This window comes from Patella vulgata, chromosome 8 (genome assembly GCF_932274485.2).
Source record: "Patella vulgata chromosome 8, xgPatVulg1.2, whole genome shotgun sequence".
Classification (NCBI taxonomy): domain Eukaryota; kingdom Metazoa; phylum Mollusca; class Gastropoda; family Patellidae; genus Patella; species Patella vulgata.
The window spans coordinates 31,814,048-31,840,609 of record NC_065886.2 but is presented as its reverse complement, the minus strand read 5'-3'; the positions used below and the strand labels follow the sequence as shown (position 1 = coordinate 31,840,609).

Here is a 26,562-nt window from a genome sequence, read left to right as displayed (position 1 = left end):
GTATTAGCTGATGGGGTAGTCGTTAGGATTGGACGAAACACCGAGGTCCCGTGAACACGTCAACCGTTGGAATTCGATATATGAGTAGGCTTTAGCACCGCTGCCCGGGCAAACGTTACCTCATAGCACACTGTATAGGTGTATGCCTGGTTTCATTAGCCCAGCCGGAGCAGAATCCCAGGATGTGTGTATGTGTGTGAAATAGCTTTATTTTACGTCCGCTTCCACCAAAGCGATATCCAAGTAGGACGTTAAACCCATCTCATTTCATTCATGTTGACGCGGACGCTGAACCTTACTCCTTTCCTTAACAACCTCTGAGATATTATGTACCATGGGTGTTATTGCAATAAAACTGACGATTGTTGATCTTTTATCGTGTTTTATTATCAATAAAACAAATTGCTGAAATTTATTTGAACAATTTTCATTCGTCCTTTCTGTAATAAGACATTTTTGTTCTTACTTCATTAGTCCTCATTACGCCTCACATCTTCACACTAGTCATGTATGAAAGACCGTTCGCCTTTAATCTGTTATGCCACGTGCGAAAGCCATAGTATTCCCCATTAATCGATGGCCGTCTAACAAAATTCATAGGCTTAAGAACTTAAACGATACAAAAGACACTATGAGACTAGCGATCAAACAAAATACTGAACACAACACGATATTGTCATGGACATAAAGAAACACTTCTTCCATTGGTGCTCGAATAAAGTTTATAATGAAATGCAATATAAAGGGCCAATACTATATGGAGAGTGACCGGGTTTAGCGATATACTCGATTGATAATCGATATATTGTTCGGTATTGGTTTTATGATCGGATTCATAGCACCATAGCTTAAATAAGATATTTATTTACTAGTTTGTTCTAAAGGGAAAATGGAGGTACAGAGTAACCATTAGAAAGGTAGATATGATTTACGGTTATTTAAATAGTGGGAGATTACGGCAGGATTTGTAATTCTTAAGATCTGTGTGTTTTTTTTCTCTCAATGTAACGCTTAAGATTGGGTGTTTTTCTCTCTCTCAATGTAATAGTGATCTGGCAGATATTCAGAGCGTAGTTTAAATTTCTTGCTGCTATGTAAGTAACCTATTTTAAACATGTTATTGTTTGCGATGGTCGAACGGTGGCTTTTCAGTTTTGTGTCGTTTCGTACAGTTTTCATGCATTGTTAATTCTGTTTTAAAAAATACAAAGAGGAAAAGATTTAGTTCGATATTGATAAGTAACTGATTTTTAAACATTTTATTGTTCGTGAAGGTCGAACTGTTGATTTTACGTTTAAGTCCTTTCGTACAATCTTCGTGCATTGTAAATTAAAAAAAAAAACAATATTATAAAACTAAACTATCTTCAGTTCCAAACATATCAATGAAAAGGAAAGCCCTTGAAATCGGGAATGTATCTTTTGGGTTTCTATTGGATTAAGACATTTACCAGGCGTTGATGCGATTATAACAATAAAATCAATACTGAAACGGAAAACAATTTTTATATATTTCAAAATAGCTGTTTTTTTTGTCTAGATTTAGTGCTCGTCAATTCCTGGCCCTTGGTTTATCTGCATCATTGTATATCCGGCAATGGCAAAAACACTTTGTGTTTAAGTGCCCGAACGATTTAACGCCTCAAAATCCAAGTTAAATTTTTTTTAACTGTTTCTAGATAAAATATCAAATTCTTCTATATGATAATTTATAGAACATATTACAAGATTAGTGATTTTATAGACAATTGATATAGATAGTAACTTATATTTCTAGAAATTGATTTGCCAAGAAATTCATGCTTATGGCAAGTACGGCTTTCAAAGACTAGGTTGACCGTTGGAAAACATCAAATTGGTTTATATTATTATGAGCACTTACAGGACATAATAGAGGTGATTAAAGATCATAATTTTAAACAAAAATAGGTATAGATATATTAGTAACTAAATATTTTTTATAAATTGACTTGCCAAGAAATTTGTGCTTATGGCAGCTACGGCATTCACAGATGATTATGATCTTCTGCAATATTATAGTAATAAAACTGTCGTATTATCAAAATTGGTCCATCTGTCAATGAATGTGATGTCAGCTTATAGTTACCAGAAGTGTCTAACCTATTTATAATATGCATGGCCAAGGAAAGGACAATGCTTCTAATGGAAATATTCAATGTCCAATTTATTTTCAATAGCCAGAACGGATTCAAGCTTAGTATTCCCGATAAAACCAAGGAAAGTCTCAACCCGTACTTAGTGGAGTTTTGGCTGTACATTGCATTCCCGGACTGTGCCCCATATTATGCTTGATAAAGACAAAATTGAAATCAAATGGGGTTTAACGTCCTACTGGGCTAATAAAGACGGGCATACGCCATATTTTGCACTATAGCCTACTCTTATATCGAATTCCAACACGAGAATATCGACGAAACACAACAACCCGTCCTTACTTGCATTGCATTATTTTTCAAGTTTTGAAATTCCCTTTTACGGCAATAGACTACATGTGTGTTGTTTTCTCTTAATAATGTTTCTACCCAATTTTATCCTGCTGATCCTAGTTTGTAAACCTTCTCACCATGTTATGAAAGTGGTAAACCGTGTATGATCATACCTTACAAACCATCAACAATACCGAGAAAATGTCTACATAAATATTTGTATCTGTCTCAACTCAAATATTAAAACTCTTCAAACGTTTATTGATTATATTCAAGATGGAAATAAATATCATAGATACGAAACTAAAACAGCTTTTACTAATTCTGCTACAAAATGAAATGTTTCGTTAGATGCGTGATTTAAAACTCTGTTTACACCACGGTGGCTGGGTGAGTAAAACGTTTGATTGCTAACCTGAAGATGTTGGTAGTAAGCGTTCACGAAACAAAAAGTTGGAATTCCATGAAGAGTAGAAGGAGACGCCTATGTCCGGGAAACGTTTTCTGAAGCAAGGAAGAGCTTCTAGCACTCCGTACGGGATGACAGAACAAGGTACCATATAGACGTTGACGTTACCCGTAAAAGAATGCGTGATAGTTATAAACGCCACTGTCTGGACAAAAAATACCCCGTAGTACACTGCATGGTTTATGTTGGTCTTCATTTGCCTTTTTGGCGAGGTAAGGTAGGGCGTTAAACCCGATTTTATTCTACAAGACGATAAAACAAAGCCCCCTCAATATATAATAACAAACTATCATGCTAGTAGCATAGCTAATCACTTCCACATTATTTATGAACTATCGATCGTTTATCGATTATCAGTCCAGGTTCAGATTCGATGACATTCTTTCGCTTCATTATTTATAATAATGAATTAGAAATGGACCCAATCTAAAGATTTGCTTTTCAATACCGATCGATCTGTACTTGTTTGTTATTTTTGTGTACTTTACGAGTATTAGTGTGATATGAACATTTTAATTGAAAACAAAATGGATAAGGAAAAGCGGTTCTCCACGGTAAGTTGTAATGTAAAATACCCGGGGGTTGACCACAGTCTAAGAGAATTTATGAGGATGAAAGGATGTTATGTCGGGGATCTGAAGGTTTAAAACGGTTAAAGATACATTATGCAATATTTACATAAAGAGTTGTCTTTAGGGTACTTTTATGTACCTGACATGATATTTTGTACTCAGGGTATTTTATTTTACCCGGTGTACTATTTTATATGTGGTGTACTATTTTGTACTGATTTGTGCGTGGTGTACTATTTGATACGATGGGTTGGATGACCGAATGGTTAGCACGTGCTTGCTGTACCATAAAGCCTGTCATTGAGTCAACTGGCGTGGTTTCGAATCCCTGGTTGTACGTGACAAGGAGTAGGGTTGCCTGTCCAACCTAGTGGGTTTTCTCCGGGTCCTACGGTTTCCTCCCACTGCTAAAGACCCCTAAGCGCAAGCGAATTATTGAAATAAAATTAAACCATATGTTAGTCCCGAAATGACCTAGTTTGTGTCGAGTGGACGTTAAACCCCATTTCTCTCTCTCTCACTATTTGATACTATTTTGTACGTGGTGTGCTATTTTTTACTATTTTGTACTACGTTGTACTATTTGGTACCATTTGATACGAAGGAAACTATTTTATACCATTTGGTACTATTTTATACGTGGTGTACTATTTTTTACCATTTGGTGTTGTGGCTAGGTGATTAAGACGCTGGCTCGCTAGCCTGGAGGTCGGTTGTTCGATCCCTGCATTCGCCGACAAAGTTCATCTGGATTTTCCGACGTGGTTTCCCCTTGTCAGTGATGCAGAACGGAGGGTCTCACAAGGACAGCTGTCTAGTCCTTCGGATGAGACGAAAAACCGAGGTCCCGTGTATACATTGGAATGCACTTAACAGATTCCTTGGCAGTTGGAATTCGATATAAGAGTAGGCGATAGTGCCGCTGCCCGGGCAAAATTTCCCTCATAGCACACTGTATGGCATATGCCCGTCTTCATTAGCCCAGTATAGGAGCAGAACAGTAGAACGTTAAACCCCATTTCATTTCATTTCATTTACCATTTGGTGTTACTCTGTACTATTTGGTAGTATTTTATACGTGATGTACTATTTTGTACTATATTTAAATTTTACTACTATTTGGTACTATTTTGTACGTGGTGTACTATTGTTTACTGTTTGGTACTACGTTGTACTATTTGGTAGTATTTTATACGTAGTGTACTATTTTTTACCATTTGGTGCTACTCTGTACTATTTGGTACTATTTTATACGTGATGTACTATTTTTTTAAAAATTTAGTACTTTTGGTACTATTTTGTACATGGTGTACTATTTTTTACTGTTTGGTACTGCTTTGTACTATTTGGTAGTATTTTATACGTAGTGTACTGTTTTGTACTGTTTGGTTCGACGTTGTACTATTTCGTAATATTTTTATACGTGGTGCAATATTTTTTACTTTTTTTTAGAATTTAGTACTATTTGGTACTATTTTATACCATTTGTTACTACCATTTTTGATATTTTGGGTGCTATTGTGAACGCTGCGTACCATTTTGTACTTTTGTACTATTTTTTTTATTTGGGCACTGTTTGTACGTGGTGTAATATGTACTTTTTGTACTAGGCTTAATAGTTTGGTACTATTTTGTATTTTGGTACTATTTGGTAGTATTTTATACGTAGTGTACTGTTTTGTACTGTTTGGTTCTACGTTGTACTATTTCGTAATATTTTTATACGTTGTGCACTATTTTGTACTTTTTTTTTACAATTTAGTACTATTTGGTACTATTGTATACGTGGTATACTATTTTATACCATTTGTTACTACCATTTTTGATATTTTGGGTGCTATTGTGAACGCTGCGTACCATTTTGTACTTTTGTACTATTTTTTTTTATTTGGGCACTGTTTGTACGTGGTGTAATATGTACTTTTTGTACTAGGCTTAATAGTTTGGTAGTATTTTGTATTTTGGTACTATTTTGTACGTGGTGTACATTTTACATATAGCGCAGCGCAACTATGAGGCCGTAACGGGTATAGCATAAGGGACAGTTATCGTAGTCGTTTCTTTAAAAAAAAATCTAACTCTGACACTATATCAAGGTTACACCAGTTGCTTGGTATATAATGCCAAGGTGAAGACTGGGTGCTATTAATATACAATTAACATAAATCCATTTCATTGAATGTGAAATCACAAACACCTTTGGAAATTATTCTGAGCATAGCTACGCAAGAGTGCTATAAGTTTGTAGTTAACCCTACCAAGTGCAAAACGGTCAATTAAAATTTAATGCCCGATACACAATGAGATTCAATAGTAAGTGCAGGAGAACTGCATTACACGCAAAACAAAACGGATAAGACAAACATGCGGACAGGACAAACTACACAGACATTGCACGAAATAAACAACAAATATCAAATCAAGGAAATCGATCCGGGGCCCAGCGGTGAGCGTCCACTGCACTGTACAGTCCTAAGCCTGTAATTATAAACGCTGCACTCAAAATGAAAAAAAAAAGATTAACAAGAAAGGCCTAATGCGACCAGTCTTGGCCTTGGTCGTCTTCTGAATTGCCAAATTCGACCTGTTAACGTCATAAGTTAGAATGTCTGCTGTTTTTTTTAACAATAATAAAGGCGATAATCCGAAAAGAGTTTAGGAAACCGTTAAAAATTAATAATTAAAGTGTAGTGGGCAAACAGGAGCAAATCCTAACAACGAGAACATTCTGCAGTACGAAGGCCATTTTTATAAATATGTCTTTAGACGTTAATGACGTAACCACCCGAAATCACAGAACGAAATATTTAAAATAGCTAAGTCTCTAACTCAATATCATCAAAAATCTTCGACATTGAAAACACGAATTATTTGTCAATTCAAATCAACATTGGTCTTGTGATCTTACAGGGAAAAGATGGGCTTCTGATATCCAATATTCAAGACAAAATCGTGTACCATAATGCGTTTCAGCGCCATTCAGAACAAGGGACTCAAAGAACGAGGCTAGACATATTCCACAAGTCATGTCAAATGGTGACGCTATATTCTTATCTGGAGAGCATGCACAATAAATACCATCGGTGTAGACTGGAATAACCAGACTCTAAAGATTGTCATTTAATTGAGACTTTGGCGCATTTCGCCGAACATAACTGATTAGAAATTACAGTAAAAACAGAAACGATTGAATGTAAATCAGTTTATATGCATTCATATGCGTTGCGACCCATTTGTGTCAATTTCTAGGTCCCAAATGTTAGCGATTTAACTCCTTTAAAATTGTTCTAAAACCGCGTACACATAGTTGGTGTAAACTTGCGTATAAAATTGGCGTAAACTGCGTATAAAATTCTTTATGTTGTATGTTTGTGAATTCTTTTGATCTCTCGAATTACTTTCGTTTTCAGGATCAGTTTAAGCTGTAACTATGGGTGGGACAGAATCCAAAGTTTCACCGGGTCATCAACCGGAAACGATGTCCAAGAAACATGAACAGAAACCATATCGACTGAGCAGAGATAACTCTAGTCTGTTCGAGAATAAGACGCCATTACCTGTCGTACAGGAATCCACCGAGGAAGATCTGTACGAAAACAACATGGAATCTACAGATAGTTCCCAGGTACGAATTCGCCTGCCTTACAACGTGGGTTTTCTCCGGGCTTCCCCCCGCATATTCCCTTTACATCATCTAGTATTTAACTATTATAGTAAAAATATGTCCCTTACAGATATATTATGTAAGAGCTAAATCTAACTGCCTAGTAGAATTATTTATTTTGGCTTTAAATCTTATATAAACTATCATTTAAACATTTATAGACATGACAAGCCCATAATTAACTCTCTAGGTTATCGGATGTCTCTGATTTTAAGTAGATTGAAAGGCTTCGGCAATTTAATGAAAGTCTCGAATAACAATTACCTTTATTACAAAAATCAACAATCAATGCCAGATATTGTCAAAACACCAAACAGTGATAACGTCGCACCGAATAAAGTAATTTAAATGAAATTTTCAATATATTCATTTTGCATTATCTATTTGTGAACTATTAAAGCAAAAAGGACCAACTCTGTATCTAAATCTTGCATAATGCATCTTTAACATTTAAGTAAGAAAACAAAATCAAATCATCAACGGTAGACAGTCCCTCGGCGTGGATTCAATCGGATTAACAAAGGAACGGATTTAGAACATTTTTAGGTCGATAGGTCTTTTAACTTTCACAATTTTGCATAGGATTAAAAGCACCCAAATGACGATCAGCTAATTAAAAACAGAAAATCCGATAATATAATATCTGGAATTGTCGTTTTCAACTTTTTCAATACGTCAATAGTTAAACTATAAACGAACATGCATTTAAGTAATACTTCATTTTTAGGGTGGGTCATTCTGTTGGAATCACATCAATAATAGTATGACAATTCAATATTGGCAAATACTGTTGATATGCTCAGAGAAACACAATTGTAACGTTGTGATGGTAACTGAGAACTTCGTGTGAGGTATTTAATTAAAGCAACACTCTATTCTTGGTTGATTCAGTAATAGATTAATAAAACCTCATCAATCAGGATACGGTTGTTTCAAGTTGGTAACCATGGACTAGTCGTTATACACTCTATATTGATTTAGAAATCAACAAGTCTGTCGTAACAGAGGGTAAAAAAGGAACTCATAGTACCGATAATCACTGTATTATTTAACTATTATCAGAGGTGCTTTAATAATTTAAGGATTTTATGTGATACCGGAAATCAATCTGTAATACAGTAGGGTCTTTTTGAAGCAACAAGGTATGAAACAGTGCTGTTATTTTACCTATTATCAGAGGTGCTTGAAGCAACAAGGTTAGACACGGTACGGTCATTAAATAAATTTAGGAATTTCTAGTTGATGCTGATTTTGATCCATGCGTATTGTCATTGCTGTATGTTTGTTCTGTCTTTTTAATGCTGTGTCGTTATCCCCAACTGTTATAAAATATCCAAAAGCCTTATAACACATGTAAAATTTATTCTTTAGATTATAGCCGACGGAGATGTGAAGCACCACGAACGTCCGTCGGATCAACCAAAGCGTTCATTGACTGATTATTCCCTGAAACCTGAAAGCGAAGTATCTATAGTGATATCAACTGCTTCTGAAGACAGTGATTCTGTCCATTACACTGTACAGGACCACGGTTCACGTGACATTTATAAAGAAAAAACTGACCTGAGTACCACAGAGACGAGCACAACCAAATGGTCGAGAGACAATACAATGGGAAGCAACACCAGTACTGTTGACAGAAAAATCAGCACAAATGACGAACGTAGCCGCAAGATATCGAACGATCAAAACATGTCCAACGACAGGAGAAAGAGCAACTCGTCGAGCAGAGCGCCGCCCCAGAACAACTCGAAACAGAAACGCAACAGTGTTAGCAGCAACAATACCAATACTAGAAAACCAACGACCGTCAAATATCCGAACACTATTCCGAATGGACAGGTGGTTAAGGATACCGTAATTCCTTCCAGGGAAACTTCTAATGGGGATATTAGAAATAAGGACAAGGATGAACTCATTAAGCAGCACCCGAAGCACCAAGATGCAGCCATGAACCAGCACCAGAAGGACCAAGATGCAGTCATGAATCAGCATCAGAAGGACCAAGATACAGCCCTGAACCAGCACCAGAAGGACCAAGATGCAGCCATGCATCAGTACCAGAAGGACCAAGATGCAGCCATGAATCAGCACCAGAAGGACCAAGATCTAGACATGAATCAGCACCAGAAGGACCAAGATGTAGTCATGAATCAGCAACAGACGAGCCAAAATGCAGCTATGAATGCACAACAGACGGGCCAAAATGCAGCCAAAGACAAAAGGGAGTCTATAAGAGACGATGATCTAATGAAGGTTCATCAAAAAAAACATGTCCGAATCAGCTCTCCAGATCCAATACGGGATGCTGATGATTTTTACAATCGCCTTTCAATGAGGATGGAGAGAAGTGGATATCTGAAAGAAGCACCATCTTTAGACCTGTTTAAAAGAACCTTCGATGAATATCGCTCAATGGCCTGTGATCCACCAATCGACAAATCTGGTATAATCATACCCTGTCCAACCTTAGTAAAGAAAGCGAAACTATTGAAATCAGAAGATTTTAAATCTATCGACCTTCATGCTAGTAAGGTATGTAAAGTTTTGTTTTTAAAACGTACAGGACTGATATCGGATACGATTGAAACAATTTCAGTAGATATTGAGATGCATTAAATACAATATACACAAATACAGGCCTAATAAACGATTGAAATCTGATAATGTTAGGCGGAAATATTCTGGAATCGGCTCGACCAACACCAGGATCGAACCTTTTGGTTAGTGAGAAGATGTTATACCTAATGAACCACCTGTGGTTCATTTTTTCGTCAATATACACAACATGAATGTTAGAGAATTGGGTCCCGTGCATGACACCCGTAGAAACTAATGTATTGTGTACATTGAACAAAAATATGTCATATTTTGCCAGGTGCCCGATAAAATGATGCGGAAGTCCCTGAAAGAAATGGTGAAGTATTTGATCAAACCTGCTAGTGGTAACAAATTAGAACAGGCAAGGGCTGTGTTCGTTTGGCTTGTTACAACCGATCTCAATTCAAGTGTGGAAGACGATTCCTTGGGGTCCGATTCCGACTCGGAACAAATTGACGAAACGATGAACCCAACACGGGTGTTCTTAAGAAAGGTCAAAGCCGATGAGATTACCCATGCTGAACTTTTTAACACTATGTGCAAGTAAGTAGGCTTAGATCCATCACATCTATTCAGTGAAGATCAGACTTTGGAAGAGGGGTTTCATATTGTCAAGCTAAGGCATATACTGTCTAAATGTTTTTGAAAAGACACATAACCTCATATACATTGGGGTTTTTTTCAATTAGGACTGTTATATAATTAGGTCTACCGTATTTGAAGATATTATGTATGATACTCATTACCTAATTCCTTTAAGCTTAGTTATATTCACAATAAGTCTGGACCATCACATAAAACTTGTATATAAATTGAGAAATGTGTAGTTATCATGAACACAGGGACAAATTTTATTTATTTAAATAATCACCATTAATCACGGTTTTCTCACACCAGACGGTTTTAATAGCCTCAGAAATTATAAAAAATTACTTTATACTTTAAAGCCTATCTTTGTAGATATTTTAATTATTTTTCAACTTTGGTTAAAAGTAAGATGTAGAATACATACTTTAAAAATGCTCGAAGTATACTTAATGTTTTCGACTAAAATCGTCGATTTATGAATTAAAATGTCGGTCAGCTAGACCCATGTCTTTTCTCAAGCTGATATAATGGTAAGTTTCGTATGATTTTGTAGTTAGACTGAATATAAACAGTGTAAGTTTCTACAGAATACAATGACTGCTTACTACTGAGCGACGTTTACACGAGTGTATATATGCATGACCCATCTTCGTTTTAAAAAGTACGTAAAAGATCCCTTGGAAGTTGGAATTCGATACAAGAGTAGGCCGTAGCGCCGCTGCCCGGGCAAGATTTCCCTCATAGCACACTGTATGGCGTATGCCCTTCTTCATTAGCCCAGTTTAGGAGCAGAACAGTAGGACGTTAAACCCCATTTCATTTTCGTTTTAAAAATTATATTTTTACTTGATAAAGACAACTTAATGTACCAACCAGGACTGGATTAACCATTAAGCTAAACAAGTACTTGCTTATGGCATCATTGGAAGGGAGCACCACAGAATTTCAGTTTTGTTGGATGACAAATTCAAAGGAACTTTTAATTAGTTTTCATTATTTTTTTTTATTTTTCTTACTGTCACCTTCTTTGTCTCCATATACATAATGACATACATAAAACCTAAAAAAAAAAACAAACAAAAAAACCCTAACCACATGACACCACCTGCTTCGTTAGGTGACAAATTTAAAAATTAATTAAGAACTTTTAATGAGTTTTCATTGTTTTTCACCTTCCTTACTGTTGCATGCTTTGTCTTAATTAATTATGATGAATATAAAACCCCATTTATTTTGTGGTTCCTTATTTGCTTAGGGACTCTATATGGTTTTAATCCAGTCCTGATTGTCCTTCATCTATTTTTAAACTATTATAGCAAGAACAGCTAACTCTTTCTAAACATCTTAAGTGTTAAAATGTCTGTTTTGAAATTTTGATTCTAATTTCAGAATTGCTGGACTACACTGCAGAAGCATCGAGGGTATATCGCGGGGTTTTATTGAACAACCTTCCAATGTTGTTACGGAAACGGTAACGGCAACCTGGTCCGCAGTAGTTATAAATGATTCGTGGCGGCTCGTGGACGTAGCTAGAGCAGCAGTCACATTCAAAGTCGCCAAAGAGGCCCGTGAAGAGGAGGAGAATGAGGAAGACAGTCCAAACGGATTTGAAACACGTGAATCACCCATAACTGATCTTTTAGACTTTTACTTTCTAACCGATCCGGAGGTGTTTGTGTTTTCGCATCTTCCCGACGAAGAAAACTTTCAATTCCTACCACGACCCGTGTCTTACGCCGAATTTACATACTTACCGTATCTTAAACCGCATTTTTTCATTCTCGGATTCCGGGAGGAGAAAATGTACGAATCGGTAATGGAAACTGTGGACGGAAAATTGGACTTTATTCTTTACGCACCAGAAGATAAAGCACGAAAAATGGCCTGCAGCTTCCATAAAGTTGAAGGCAAGTCCCATAAACACGTAAATTCCAGTGATTTAAGGGATTATGTTTATCTGGAAAGTGATTCAGACATAAACTGTTATAAAATTAAAGTGAACGTGCCATCAGCAGGCACGTATGTTTTAGAAATTAACGGTCGAGATGGCTGGGAAGAGGTGGATAAAACAAACGGATTGTGTACGTATGTGATAAAGTGCTCTAAAAGTGTTCACTGTGAACCGTATCTCGAAAACGACCGTGAGGAATGGGGACCTGGGTCGGACTGTGTTGTATCTGGATTAAAACCGATATCTCATCCGCGGGGAGAGGTTATCTTGACGAGGGGGGAAGGTTTGATAGAATTTGAAATGGAAACACGGGTGTATATATTACACACTTTAAATCATGCGCACATCCACGTGACAGAGCTTGCAAATTACGTGATACATAGGAGTGAATCCGAGAAACTATTTATACACGTTCGAGTCCCCAAAGCTGGAGATTATGCCTTAAAGATCTTTTCCCGAAAGGAAGATGACACTGGAATATTTGTAAATGTTTGCACGTACTTAGTGCGAGCATCTGATGACGTACCAAGGGATATTCTACCTTTTCCCAGAATAGATGACGGTCTGGTTGGTACGAATCTTTTCTTCCGGAAGTTGAATATGGAATTAGTTCGCCCAGAGACTTGTATCATTTATTCGCCGCCATCCGGTGGTCTGAAGTTGAAAATTAATTTAGCTCCCAATGTTCATTATTTACCAGAATTCAAATTATGTCACGGCAACACCGAAACACCCATGCATGAGTATACCACGTGGAGTTTACTAGGACTCATGGGAACTTTTAGATTGCGTTTTCCACAACAAGGGATGTATCTATTCTCCCTGTATGCGATTCTACCCGACCGAGATGATCAAGTTAACGCCGTCTATAACGCAGTGATAATTTGTAACTGGCCCAGTGAACGATGCTTCCCATTTCCAACATCACTGGCGAGTTGGACCCCTTATTATCGATTCCTCTCTCCGAAAGATGTTTATCTTATTTCGGACACGGTAGTCCGGTTTCTTGTGGATATCCCCGATGCATTAAAGGTGACTCTCATAGGTAAATATGGTTGGCAGCAGTTGGAGAAACGGGAGGACGGTCTATGGTCGAATGACATCACAATAGAACCTGGTCAAGAAGGGAAAAACATTAAAATGTTTGCGTCAATGGAGGAAGGCTCACATTCCCTCTTTTCATTACTCCAATTTAAGGTAAGGAATATTAAACTATTTCGTTATCAAAATAAATGGATATCTTTAACCCATATTACTAGACTATTGTTAACTAATGAAGGCATATTACTAGACAATTGTTAACTAATGAAGGCATATTACTAGACTATCTTTAAATAATGAACCCATATTACTAGATTATTGTTAACTAATGCACCCATGTTACTAGACTATTGTTAACTAATGATTAGTTCTATAACGGTACTATTACTACCCCCCCCCCCCTTCCCCAATGATATCTCCTGTAGAAATGATACTTGTCGCCTAAATGAACAGGTGGGGTTGGGTTTCTAAACCGTAAAACTGCTGATCTTCACTTGGCTAAACGAATCCACCGTCATATGAATGATTTTTAATTCCTTGCAATTTATCAACGGAATGCCAGTCCCGAAATCATTATTTTCCATTGAGTGCATAGCAAGAAAATTCCGCAACGTTTTGCATCTTCTACAGGCGATCTAACTTAGCAAGCCCCACACTTTTAATCCGATTGAATCCCAGACTGAGGGGGGAGAGAGAGAAATGGGGTTTAACGTCCACTCGATACAAACTAGGTCATTTCGGGACTAACATATGGTTTAATTTTATTTCAATAATTCGCTTGCGCGTAGGGGTTTTTAGCAGTGGGGAAAACCCAAGAGGTTGGACAGGCAACCCTACTCCTTGTCACATACAACCGGGGATTCGAAACCACGCCAGTTGACTCAATGACAGGCCCTATGATGCAGCACGAAGGTGCTTACCATTCGGCCATCCACCCCCCACCCCCAGCCAGACTGAGGACTAACTACCTTTGATATTTTGGTTTGGTTTTCATTTCAAATTTTTAAATATTACATTAAAAATATTACAATAATCAATTGAACTACATTTTTAGCTTGGATTGGGACGTGAATATTTAGATATTGTCCGAAAATTGAACTACCAGAATGGTCGACTTTAACATGATATTTATAAACCCCAGATTTTCAAAGTTATATTCATGTTCTTTAAAACCCTAATTAAAATAAATTCTGAAACGTAACAGCGTTAATATATAAATGACAATACAGATATTTGTTTTATGTTGTCGTCTATAGAACTAACTTAGATTAGAAAATAAATATCTAAATTCCTATTTGAAGATGTATTATGTAAGAGTTAAATGAACAATCGAGACTTAGTTTATTATCGTAGTAATGATATTTGTCAAAACTTCAAAGATGCACTCAGAATAAGTAATATGACTGAAAATTTCAATATATTCCCATTTTATGATCTATTGTTAAACAGTTATAGTAAGAACGACCAGTTCTTTATCTAAATCTGATATAATACATCTTGTATAGAAAAGTGTTATTTCAAGTGTACAACTGTAGCCATGTACATTTCTCAAACAATCAACATGTGTTGAACTCAAAGCCCCCGTATTTAATTAAATATTGTACAGTATAATGTGCATTGAACGACAGTTAAAGGCTTGTTTGTTTGTTAGACTAATATAATATAACTGAATCGATATGAATACGTTTTATTGCTATATTATAAAGATTATTCGACTGCCAGTTTTTTTATGGTTAAATTGATACAATGTGCCCAAGCCGTTTGCACCTTTTAGCATGTATTGGCGTACTTAACTCTGATAAATATTGTATTGAAATATAAATAATTTTTTTGAGTTTAGGGTGACCGAGTAGCATAATCTCTATCCCGATTATCTGGGATTCCCTCCTGCTCAAAAGGGAATTATTTACTGGTTTCTGTTAATTAATATGGGTACGTTTTAGGCTTGGATTAAGAACTGGCAAATTAAATATTTCGGACAAAGGCAAATGGCGATCAGCGAATTAAACACCCCGGTTTGCAAGTAGAACAAATGACATGCAAAGTCATTCGCGAGATGTTTCAAGCCGTAACTGGTGATAACGGTAAAGATCACGTAGTTACACAGCACTTACTTGTGATTATGATAAATACCACGTGGTGAAAACAGGACAAATCGTGATTACGGTACATACCATGTGATTAACAGAGCATAAATCGTAATTACGGTACAAACCATGTGATTAACAGAGCATAAATCGTGATTACGGCAAATACCCCATGGTTCACACAGCATAACCCATGATAACGGTAAATACCACATTATTCACCCAGCATAACCCATGATAACGGTAAATACCACATTATTCACACAGCATAACCCATGATAACGGTAAATACCACATGGTTCACACAGTATAACCCATGATAACGGTAAATACGGTTGGCGAAAAAAGTAAAACTTTAAACGTCATATCATTTACCATGTAGAATTACACCTTTAAATACAAAATTAAATGCTCGGTATCATTTGTTATTTCTTTCTGGGCTTTACAACTATAATGAATAATTTATGAGGTTGGCGTCTAGACGTTAAGGGGTGTCCAAGTAGACGACCTTCAAACACGTCTGATACTGTCTATGATCGGCTTCGCTAATGTGGAGATTGGGTGGCCGAGTAGTATATCGTATAAGATGTAGATCATAAGGGTTGTCAATGAGTCAAGTGGCGTGATTTCGATCCCAATCTTCAAAGTGTCAAGTATGTAGTAGGGTCGCCTACCAAATCTTTCGGGTTTTCTTCGTGTCATCCATGTTCCTGAAGCAGCGACTGCGAGTTTTACAACATCTGGACGTTGCTAGATTGCTTTACAATTCCCGAACTTATATACGTAATCTCCATTTACTGCACACATGTGAACACGAGTAGAATCCAATCAAATAAAGCAACCTCCACGGAAACCTTGACATTGAACGAAGATAGACATTTTAGCTGGAAAGCGCGAGACTTGGTATTCGCGATGATCGAAATGAAATAAAATGAAATGGGGTTTAAAGTTCTACTGTTCTGCTCCGAACTGGGCTAATGAACACGGGAATACGCCATACAGCGTGCTATGAGGGAAATTTTGCTCGGACAGCGGCACTACGGTCTACTCTTATATCGAATTCCAAATGTCAAGGGATCTTTTACATGCACGCATATATGTACACGGGGCGTCGGTATTTCGTCCCATCCGAACGACTAAGCAACTGTCCTTGTCAGACCTACAGCCCAGCATCACTGACAGGGGGGAACCGAGCCGGAAAATCTGGATGAACTTCCTCGGCCAATGCAGAGATCGAACATCCGACCTCCAGGCTAGCGAACCAGTGTCTTAACCACTTAGCCAACGTGACCCCCACCCCCCACCAGATGATCGAGGAATCTGATAAGCTCTCAAGCTGGGTGAATACGCAATCGAAATTAGTGCCGAAATATCCAGGGCATTACGTGAAAGCATTGATAAGATGTACGGAGTTCAAGCGAGATCAAGCGAATTATTGAAATGAGATTCTACCATAATAATTAGTCCCGAAATAAACTATTTTGTATCGAAGTGACGTTAAACCCCATTTCTCTCTTTCTCTTAGTGAAAACAATTTTTCAGAAGATCTCCAAATATGCCCAGTAGGTAAAGGCATATTTCCAGTTAAAATTCATTTTATAAAGATGAAATATTCCTGAAAGGAACCTAGAAGCACCCATGTCGCCTTTAAAGGGGAATGATAAATGTGTTTTGTCGTTGACGATATTGTGTGTGGGAGCGGTTATTGTCCGACTGTTTATATGTAAACACCGTCACTTAGTAAAAGAATGCCAATTTTCTGTTTATGCTATGTATTAAACTATTCGCTCTATTAATTGTAATGATTCCAATTATTCAAAGGACCGCCTGCTCTTAAATATTGCATTAACTCGATACCCTTTCAAGTATAGCGTTTATAAATAATTGTTTGACTTAAATATGCTTTTGATCAGAAAATGTACGCCCTAACCCTAACCTCAGGTCAAAAATAAAATGATAGAATACGTCATGTTAACATTCCCAACCCATATTGTACATAAAATATAGATCTCCAATATGTTAAGGGGTTGGGCGGGGGCGAATGGTTTAACGCGTGCGCTTTAAATCATAAGGCATGTCATTGAGTAAAGTGAAGTGGTTTCGATTCCCCGCTTGTATGTGACAAGGAGTAGGTTCGCCTGTCCAACCCCGTTGGTAGCCTACTCTCCAAATCCTCCGATTTCCTCTCTCTTATTAAAATACAATTGAACCTTTTAATCATAAGATATGTCATTGAGCAAAGTGTCGTGGTTTCGATCCCCCGGTTGTACGTGACAAGGAGTAGGTTCCCCTGTCCAACCCCGTTGGCAGCCTACTCTACGAGTCCTCCGACTTCCTCTTTCTTATTAAAATAAAATTGAACCATATGTTAGTCCCGAAATGAACTAATTGTCTCTCTCCAATAATATGTTAGATATAGTACTGAATGTCTAAAACTCCTCTAACTTGTTTTTGCCCCCCCCCCCTCCTCCACACACACACACACACTGACGAATACCCATTATTGAAACGAAATTGTACACAACACTGAGTGAGGTGCGTGGACAAGAGTAAATTGTCGACATATTATTAATATTCGCCCTATTCTCACTTTACACAAATGATAACACTAAGTATGTTGTGTTTGTTAACAACTGTTTCTGTGTATTAATTACCGTCTTGGTTCGGTCTATTGTATTAATAATTGACAAGAGAGTGCCATTTGTCGGTAGAAGATATTGATTCTCTTTGATATCTACATCTTCATCCCATTGTAGACAATATCTGGACTGTGAAATAGTTATTACTATATATTCTGACAATCAATTGCCTTTAATTGCAAATGTGAAGGAATGTTCAGATTAGTCGATACACAAATATACCTGGGTTAGATTAGTCATATCTATTAGATTTCTGGTTTTATAGAATACGACTATATCTAAACAGTGAAGTGGTTGTTACTATATTATCTCACTAGCAATAGCTTTTACATGCAAGTGTGAAAGAATTTTCAGATTATTGGATATACATTTTACCCGAGTGAACATGACTGGATTACATTTAACCTATCTACACTTTAATTGGAGATTTAGTTTTAAAATGAACTTGTAGCTTCATGTCATTGGATGTATAATTCACCCGAGAGAATATAAAACCAAATGGATTGGCATTTTCAGAGAATTTGATAGATAATTATATTCACGTGATGGAATAGATCTACGCTACTTATTTTTAATTCAAATCGAATTCTATAGATTTGCAGTTTCAGAGAACTGGATAAAAAAAATTGTTATTGAAACGTAATATTAAAATGTTGGTTAACGAAGCGTCATTTGACAGGTTACTAAACGTTATAGTTGTTACCATTGTTGTTTCTTAAGGAAATTTCTATTTTTTTCTTGTTTCTTGACAAATTCAGATCGTGTCAAAAGAAGAAATGGAGGAAATGGAAAGGATACAGAAAGAATATTACGAATCGGCTCGTCGGAGAGTTGAGGAACTGAAAGAAACTGGAGAATGGGAAGATCCAGAGATTTACGAGGAGAAACCCTTGGAAGATGAACCCGATGATGGCTTTTCGGAGATTCTTGACGTGGATCCCATTGTTCACGATACCTTAACGGAAGAGTTTCAAGCAGATATTGGCCAGTATGAGGAGAGCATACCAAGAAAGAAGGGAAAAGAAAAGAAAACCACGTTCAGCAAGAATGACCCAAAGAAGAAAATCAAATCCAAACGCACCAAAGATAAAACGTTTATGTCAGATACGTCAGCGTCAACGGTTGAATCGAAAGGAAAGGATAAGAAGAAAAGGGAAGATTCTGATCTGTTTGAGGAATCGTCTGACACTATTGATGTGGATAGCGATTCTTCAGAGGATAGCTGGGAGGTAAGGTCGGGGCCTGAATTATCTGGGAGGTAAGGTCGGGGCTTGAATTAGCTGGAAGGTAAGGTAGGGGCTTAAAGATACCCTTTCTTCAGAGGATAGCTGGGAGATAAATTCGGGGCTTAAATTATCTGGGAGGTAAGGTAGGAGCTTACAGTAGCTGGGCGGTGAGATTTCGGTTCGGCGGGGGGGGGGGGGGTAGCTCGTGGGAAGGTCGGAACTGGAATTAGCTTTGCGGTAAGGTCGGGAATAAAACTATCTGGGAGATGGGGAGTCTGGGGCTTGAATTAGGTTGGGGTCGGGGTAGGAACTTATTACCTAGGAGGTAAGGTCGGGGCTTTTATTAGCTGGGAGGTATTGCCAGTGCTAGAGTTGGGAGGCAAGGTCGGGCTTTAATTAGCTGGGGTGGGGGGCTTAAATTAGCTGAGGGATAGGATCCGGGCTTAAATTAGATGGAAGGAAGCGTCGGAGCTTGAAATAGCAGGGTGTGATCGGGACTTGGATTAGCTCAGAAATGGGAGCTAATAAAGTTCGGGGCTTAAATTAGCTAATACGTAAGGTCGGGGCTTACAATAGCTGGGAAGTAAAGTCGGGAACAGAGATCAGTGATTGAAAATAGTGACATTTTTATTGCTATTTTTTTTCTATGAATAGTTTTTAATATTCTGTTAATATCAGATTAACCTACATGGTGTCAATATATTTCATTTTATCTATAACTATTTAGGCTAAAATGGCTGAATTTGAAGAATGGAAAAAGAAACAGGCGCACACAGAAAAGAAAAGCGAAGCACGAGAAAAAAAGAGTAAATATTATTTTGTTTTTAATGTAAACATACAGTAAGTATAAATCACATTGACGGACCTACTTTTCCGAAACGGGAGGGCGTGTGACGTGGCATTGTGCTTTTGTGTTCAAGCTGTCAAATACTGGTGAGAGCTATCCTGTCCATCATCACAAATCTAGTTAATATTCGAGCTAATTCTAGGATTGCATTATCTATGATGAGTATAAAGTGCAGGCTTATATTTACAAAGTCTTTAAAAATTGTTCTTGTAATATACAACAGTATGTGTTATTGTGTAGGACCGTTTACACCGTCATCTAAATCAGCTAATCCCTACAAATCCAGGACTTTAATTGTGTAGCACCGTTTACGCCGTCATCTAAATCCGGCAATCCCTACAAATCAAGGACTTTATTTGTGTAGCACCCTTTACACCGTCATCGAAATTCAGTAATCCCTACAAACCCAAATTTATGATGCGCTTTATACCTTTGCCTCCTATTTACAAAGATATGATGAATTGAAAATTTCGCTGGGACTCTTCTTTATCCTATAGAATCCCAACCGGGAGATTATATACTGTTGCCATTTTAGTTTCTTTTTCTTAAAAAACGGAGAGAGAGAGAGAGAGAGAGAGAGAGAGAGAGAGAGAGAGTATCGTTCACTCGACCCAAACTAGTCCATTTCGGGACTAACATATTTTTCAATTTTATTTCAATAATTCGCTCGCGCGAATATAGGAGGCAACCGGAGGACCCGGAGAAAACCCACGAGATTGGACAGCCGACCTTACTCCTTTTCACGCACATGCGGGGAATCAAAACCACGCCACTTGGCTCAATGACAGACCTTCTGATACAACGCGCACGTGTTAACCATTCAGCCATCCAACCCTCCAACAATGAAAGCCTAGCCTCGATTGTCATTACAACCGTTGTTACGATAATAAACAAATCTAGATTATCCGTTTGTAAGGTAACTTAATTCACCACAAATCTTATTTAAATCTACTTACGTCGCAACCATCCGATCGCATCGAGGGTTGAGTATGGCCTTGGTAAGTTAATTAATGTCTAATCAATAATTTATATAACACTTCAGGCCTAAAGATAGGCCTGCAATAGACAGATTTAGCTCTTGCACAATGCCTGTTTAAATAAATGCATTAAGGTGGACAAAGTGATAAAGTAATTTAACCTGAATTTCAGATTTACGTCAGCAGTTAATCTTAAACAGACTGAAAGCCGCTACAAGACGGCGGGAAAAATTGGAACTTATACGTGCCATTGATGACTGGAAACTTGAAGGTTATAAAAAGACAAAACATTTTAACAGAGCTGTACGCATGCTTGATATAGTTAGGTTACGTGATGGTAAGTTATAACATTGACACTGACATTAGCAAGATTACCAAGCAAAGCTAGGAGTAGACTAATAAAATTTTGAGTATTAATAGTTTATTTTAAGACATTTTAAACAGTAAACACAATTAGAATATTTAGATACAAAATAGTTACGGCCTTTAAATTACTTAGTATTAAGATCATTTGCGCCCAGTAGAAATTTGGATTAAACATTATTAAGTTTGGAGATAGAAATGTAATAACATGTCCTGTTGTTCACGGCAAATTCGCGCCTGTGCGCTAAAGACAACACGGGAATTAATTCGCAATTGAACTAATTAAGAGCGCATCTTAATTACCAAATGTCTAAATAATTAATTTCCTTACTAAACGTTATAAAGTAAAACTAGTATATTTATTTAATTTTAAACGTATCCACATTTCTTATAATCCATCCATAAATGGAATAAATAGAAATGAACATACAACGAGATAAACGAAAAAGGGAAGTTTTTCCCAAACATTGAATTATTATGATGTATGTCAGCGCGAAACTTGGTGAGCTCAATTTGCTTATGGTATTTGGTATTTTCAATTATCGTCAAATCGTTCTTGCTCCATGCCTTTTACTGTGGTTGTTAATATGATCACATTGTGTAATTTCAGATTTAACGACCCATATAACCAACAGAAATTACCTTCGATTAAAAGAGACATTGGAAGAAATAGAAATCAAAGGTTACGCCATGGAGATTGCCTATGAGGTTTCACAAGCAAGAGCTCGCATTCAGGCCGCCGACAGTCACGTATTTGTCCGTCATCGCCAATCAACGATAGATATACAAACATTGGCCGAGATCAGAAGTTACAGTCGTCCACAGGAAATCGTACATAAAATCGTGGTTGCTATGCTGCTGGTGATGGGAGTTCCCGAGAAAAATACCAAGGTAAATAAACAGAGTTATTTCCCTTTATAGGTATAGGAAAAATTACATGAGCAGGAATTGGCATATTGGATTTTGGTCTGTCCCACGCCCACATTAGCAGTATTACCCGTTCAGTCAAAATCCGACTTACATCAAGAAAGATATCGTATTCCAAATAAGTGTTAACAGATTCTGTAATGCGCCCTAAGCATATGTTTACGCCTAATAGCTAACATTATTCTTGTTGAAATACATGAATAAGATCGTGGTTACGTCCCTTTGATTTATGCTTTGTAGAAATGGAAGAAATGTCAAAAACGCTGTGTTGTGTGTGGTAAATATGGTCTACACAGTCGTCTACACGAGATCCAGCCAGATGAGATACACCCTTCCATCGCAGCACGGGCTAGAGAGATACTGGAAGGTCATAATATGATGGAGGCTAATACAGTTAGTCCTGGAGTAGGGGCCCTGTACGCATGGGTAGGTACACCAATTTATATGCGCCTGCGATTAGGTGCCATAAAGGATTTTACAATGACGAGTAGGCTTAATAGCAGGGGTTACACATAGACAAAGTCTGTTCCTCAATCCCAATTCAGATATTTACTGAATAAAAATATTGTTTATGATTTTTTTTTTAAAAAAGCTTCTGAGGACATTTTACGTAGGGTTGGTTGAGTTTGGGTGATCCGTTAACGTGGAGTCGGGAATCTTTTGGGACACCTCTCATACTAATGAAGGCGAGGAAACACTCTAGGTGCACAGGGCCAAAAGAATTTAGACCGGTAATACATACATGTATACATATATATATTTTTTTAAGGTCAAGCAAATTACAAATGAGGTGTTAGATGGAACGGAAACCGATAAAATGTCCGTGAAACCAGCACACAGAAAAGAGCAGAGTGAACTTCTACGAGAGGAGACTGAACATAGTTTAGAGGAACAGGAGATGATAGAAAGTCAACAGGGCCAGAAATACATGATTCGTGAAAAAACACAATCCCATTTCAGAACGCGAGAACGAGTCAAAAGAGACACAAGACGAAGTGTATCGTTGGACGTTAGACGACGTTCGCGCAGTGTTGGTGTGAAATCAAACGAACCACAACGAGAAAGGTCGAAAAGTAAAATATCTAGAGCCTATAGCCCCGATAAATCAAATAGCAAGCCACGAAAAGAACCGACGAAGTGAAACGACGGCTTAAAATAGTTTGATTTGATAAATACATTCTGAACGTACATATACATTATATTAAAACAATATACATAATATACAAATAATATACATAATATACAAACAATATACATAGGATACAAACACTATGCACAATATACAAACAATATACATAACACACCAAAAAATATACAAACAATATGCATAATATACACAACATACAACCAATATACATAATACACAATATACATACAAAATACACAATATACAAACAATAATTATATCATGTCCAAACAATACACAACCACTATAGACAGACACTGTACACAATATACAAACAATATACACAATAGACAACCAAATACATAATTTTATTCCAACAAATAGCCACATACAACAAATATATTCAACCATATATTTATCGACTGTGAAGATTGATGTTTTAGTTGATCAAATTCTGAAATACTGTTGTATGGTGTTGAAGATTCGTTGTGCGTATATACTGTATTCGATTCCAATGGAATTATAAGTTGACATCTGACACAAACAGTTGAATAAATAACACACTGTTTTTCAAGTTTTTATTAATGTAAATGTCGTTTGCAGTCCTCATTCCTGTGTACATGCTATATTGGGAGTAATTATTCTGCCAGTGCCATGTAATTCAACCTCCTGAACTAATGGTTGATTTAGGATAATAGTTTCTAGAATAATGGTTATGGGATTTTTAGAAATATATCTGTGAACTATTTTACTATAATAAACAAAAATATAATTTATCCGAGAGTCACAATACTAGGACAAAACAGACCTAAGGTGGCCTGACTCCACAAAAAGTACCGATGTATTCGGAACACTATAGGTGCAAGTAACAGATCAGATTGGCGATGCTCGATTGTCAGTCCGGAACGTTCGGAATTGACGGAATTGCAATCGTTTGACGCCGAATTCATTTCTGTCACAGTTCTGTCAGTCCCGACAACGGAGGTGGAGTGAGTAGAATCGTGACGTAATTAAACACAAGAAATATGTTTCAGCTATCATGGTTGGTTGAGATATTTCCTAATGCAGTCGGCACGTGCGTTTTATCCCTGAATACCCATTTAAACTCGGTTGCCACTATTGTTGGGTTTGATAGAATTCAATTCCGAAACGTTCAATCGAGCATCCCCATAAAGTTGTCGGTAGAAGCCGATTTTGTTGTACAACTGAAGTTATCCGAATGTACCCAAACATTGTGAAGTTGCGGGAAGGATGGAAAATGTCTGCTGATTGTGCGTGAAGATTAATAAATTCTTTACTGTGATAAATTATGTATATATTTTTATATTTATCTGTGATATTCAAAAAAAATAATATATATATAATATCTATTTATATATTTATTTATATTTATGTATTCTGTGCCAATTTTTTATTTTCGTTATTCACCCTTTTTTCGCTTATATTTTATTATCCACAAATACATTGTTATCACCCATTTAAACAAGAATTAGTTTTATCGTATTTACATAATTATTTACTCTGTATTCACTTTTACTTTGAATGTGTTGTAGTAAAACTTTATTTCTCTTAAAAGCTTAGCATGAGTATAGGCGTGTGCCTTTATAAGCTTGATGGCGAAAAGTCTCCTTTGCTCGATAAACCCTTGGGTCAAATTCGTCATGGGCGATAATTCTGTTTCTTTGTGTTTTATTAAATTATAGTGCAAATATCAATTGCTGATTTGAATATTCGAATAGACTCTGTCATTATTCAAAAGTTATTCAAATATTCAATTCAAATGGAACGATCATTTTTGGGGCCGTTTTTGGGTTTTAATGTTTTATCTGATATTCGTACATTATTTATTTTGGGGATGCTCAATTGTCAGCCCGGAACGTTCCGAATTGACAGAATTACAACGGAGGTGGAGTGAGTAGCATCGTGACGTAATTAAACACAACGAATATGTTTCAGCTGTCATGGATGGTTGAGATATTAACTTATGCTTTCGATGCATGCGTTGTTGCGCGAAACCCCGCTTTAATGACTACAGTTCGAATAGCCTTTGAAAAACGATTTATTTTTATGAGCTCTATTACATTCATTGTTTTTATTGCTTTTTTTAAATTTCGCTTGAACATGTCTTCAGAACGATAACTTTGTATTGAAGCACTTCATTTATGTGTAGCTAATTATTTGTCATTTAATAACTTTTAATAAGTCTTCTATAACAATTTGTATAAATTTATTGCTTATGAATATATATTGCAAAGACCGAGGAGATTTCAAAATCACTTATTATTTATTATTCCTACTTAAACAGGCATTATGCAAGAGCTAAACCAGCCTAGTGCAATTGCTGCACATTATCAATGTTTCATCTATTATAGCGAGAACTAATCTTCCATAATGCCGCTTTAAAGAACGAGACCCTATTATGGAGAATATCAAGTTACATTGTACCAGTTTTACCTGTCTGGATATTACCCTTGGTCTATGTGCTATGTGCTGCATTATTAAATACCCGTAATGGATGACCCCTGTTTCTCGTGGTTATGGATCGAGGGTAAGATCTGTATTGTGCTTAACGAACAACTTTGTCAACTATAACTATTCCATTAAAGTAGTGTATACAGACGATGAAAATTATTAAGGCAACTTTTAATAAAGACAAATTCGTACTTATTTCAAATAAATGTCTCTCTCTCGCGGCCAGGGACTAAGAGAAAGTCATGCAAAGATGCGATTTAAGTCATGGATTTGTAGTTTTTGTGCCTTCTTAATCTTTAGCAGCCCATCTCAAATGCAATAAATCACCTGATTTCAATCGACTGTAATCTTGATAATTTTATTGTTCCAACATAGGGCAATGGGTGGTATAGTGGTTTAGCACGTGCGCGTGAAATCACAAGGCCTACCTTTGAGTCAAGTTGGTTCGATTCTTACTAAACAAGCGAATTTCTGTCGAGTGGACGGTAAACCTCAACCCCCACCCACCCCCCTCTGTTCAAACGTATGCCATGCCTCAGATATGCTTCATATGTTCCACACACCT

General features: G+C 36.9%; 1 protein-coding gene across 2 annotated transcripts; it reads left to right on the top strand.

The window, feature by feature from the left end:
- The first annotated feature begins 774 nt into the window (after positions 1–774).
- LOC126830335 (uncharacterized) lies at positions 775–25,782 on the top strand. Of its 2 annotated transcripts, XM_050560703.2 has the most exons (11): positions 775–917; positions 6,899–7,113; positions 8,524–9,687; positions 10,031–10,296; positions 11,731–13,489; positions 18,818–19,288; positions 20,013–20,091; positions 21,282–21,446; positions 22,083–22,363; positions 22,640–22,825; positions 23,169–25,782. In XM_050560703.2, exons 2-11 carry the CDS (start codon positions 6,919–6,921, stop codon positions 23,538–23,540), a joined length of 4,938 nt encoding a protein of 1,645 aa, XP_050416660.2. In that variant the 5' UTR covers positions 775–917; positions 6,899–6,918; the 3' UTR covers positions 23,541–25,782. The 2 variants fall into 2 exon arrangements, with proteins under 2 accessions (XP_050416660.2, XP_050416661.2); XM_050560704.2 differs by lacking the exons at positions 20,013–20,091; positions 21,282–21,446; positions 22,083–22,363; positions 22,640–22,825; positions 23,169–25,782 and having other exon boundaries at positions 18,818–19,447.
- Positions 25,783–26,562: the final 780 nt, after the last annotated feature.

What these genes read in the sequence shown, in the direction of transcription:
- LOC126830335 (XM_050560703.2), top strand. Translation starts at nt 6,919, where the DNA reads ATGGGTGGGACAGAATCCAAAGTTTCACCGGGTCATCAACCGGAAACG. An exon ending in TTTCATTACTCCAATTTAAG is followed by an intron (nt 13,490 to 18,817) that starts GTAAGGAATATT and finishes TGACAAATTCAG; the next exon opens with ATCGTGTCAAAAGAAGAAAT. An exon ending in TAGGGGCCCTGTACGCATGG is followed by an intron (nt 22,826 to 23,168) that starts GTAGGTACACCA and finishes TATTTTTTTAAG; the next exon opens with GTCAAGCAAATTACAAATGA.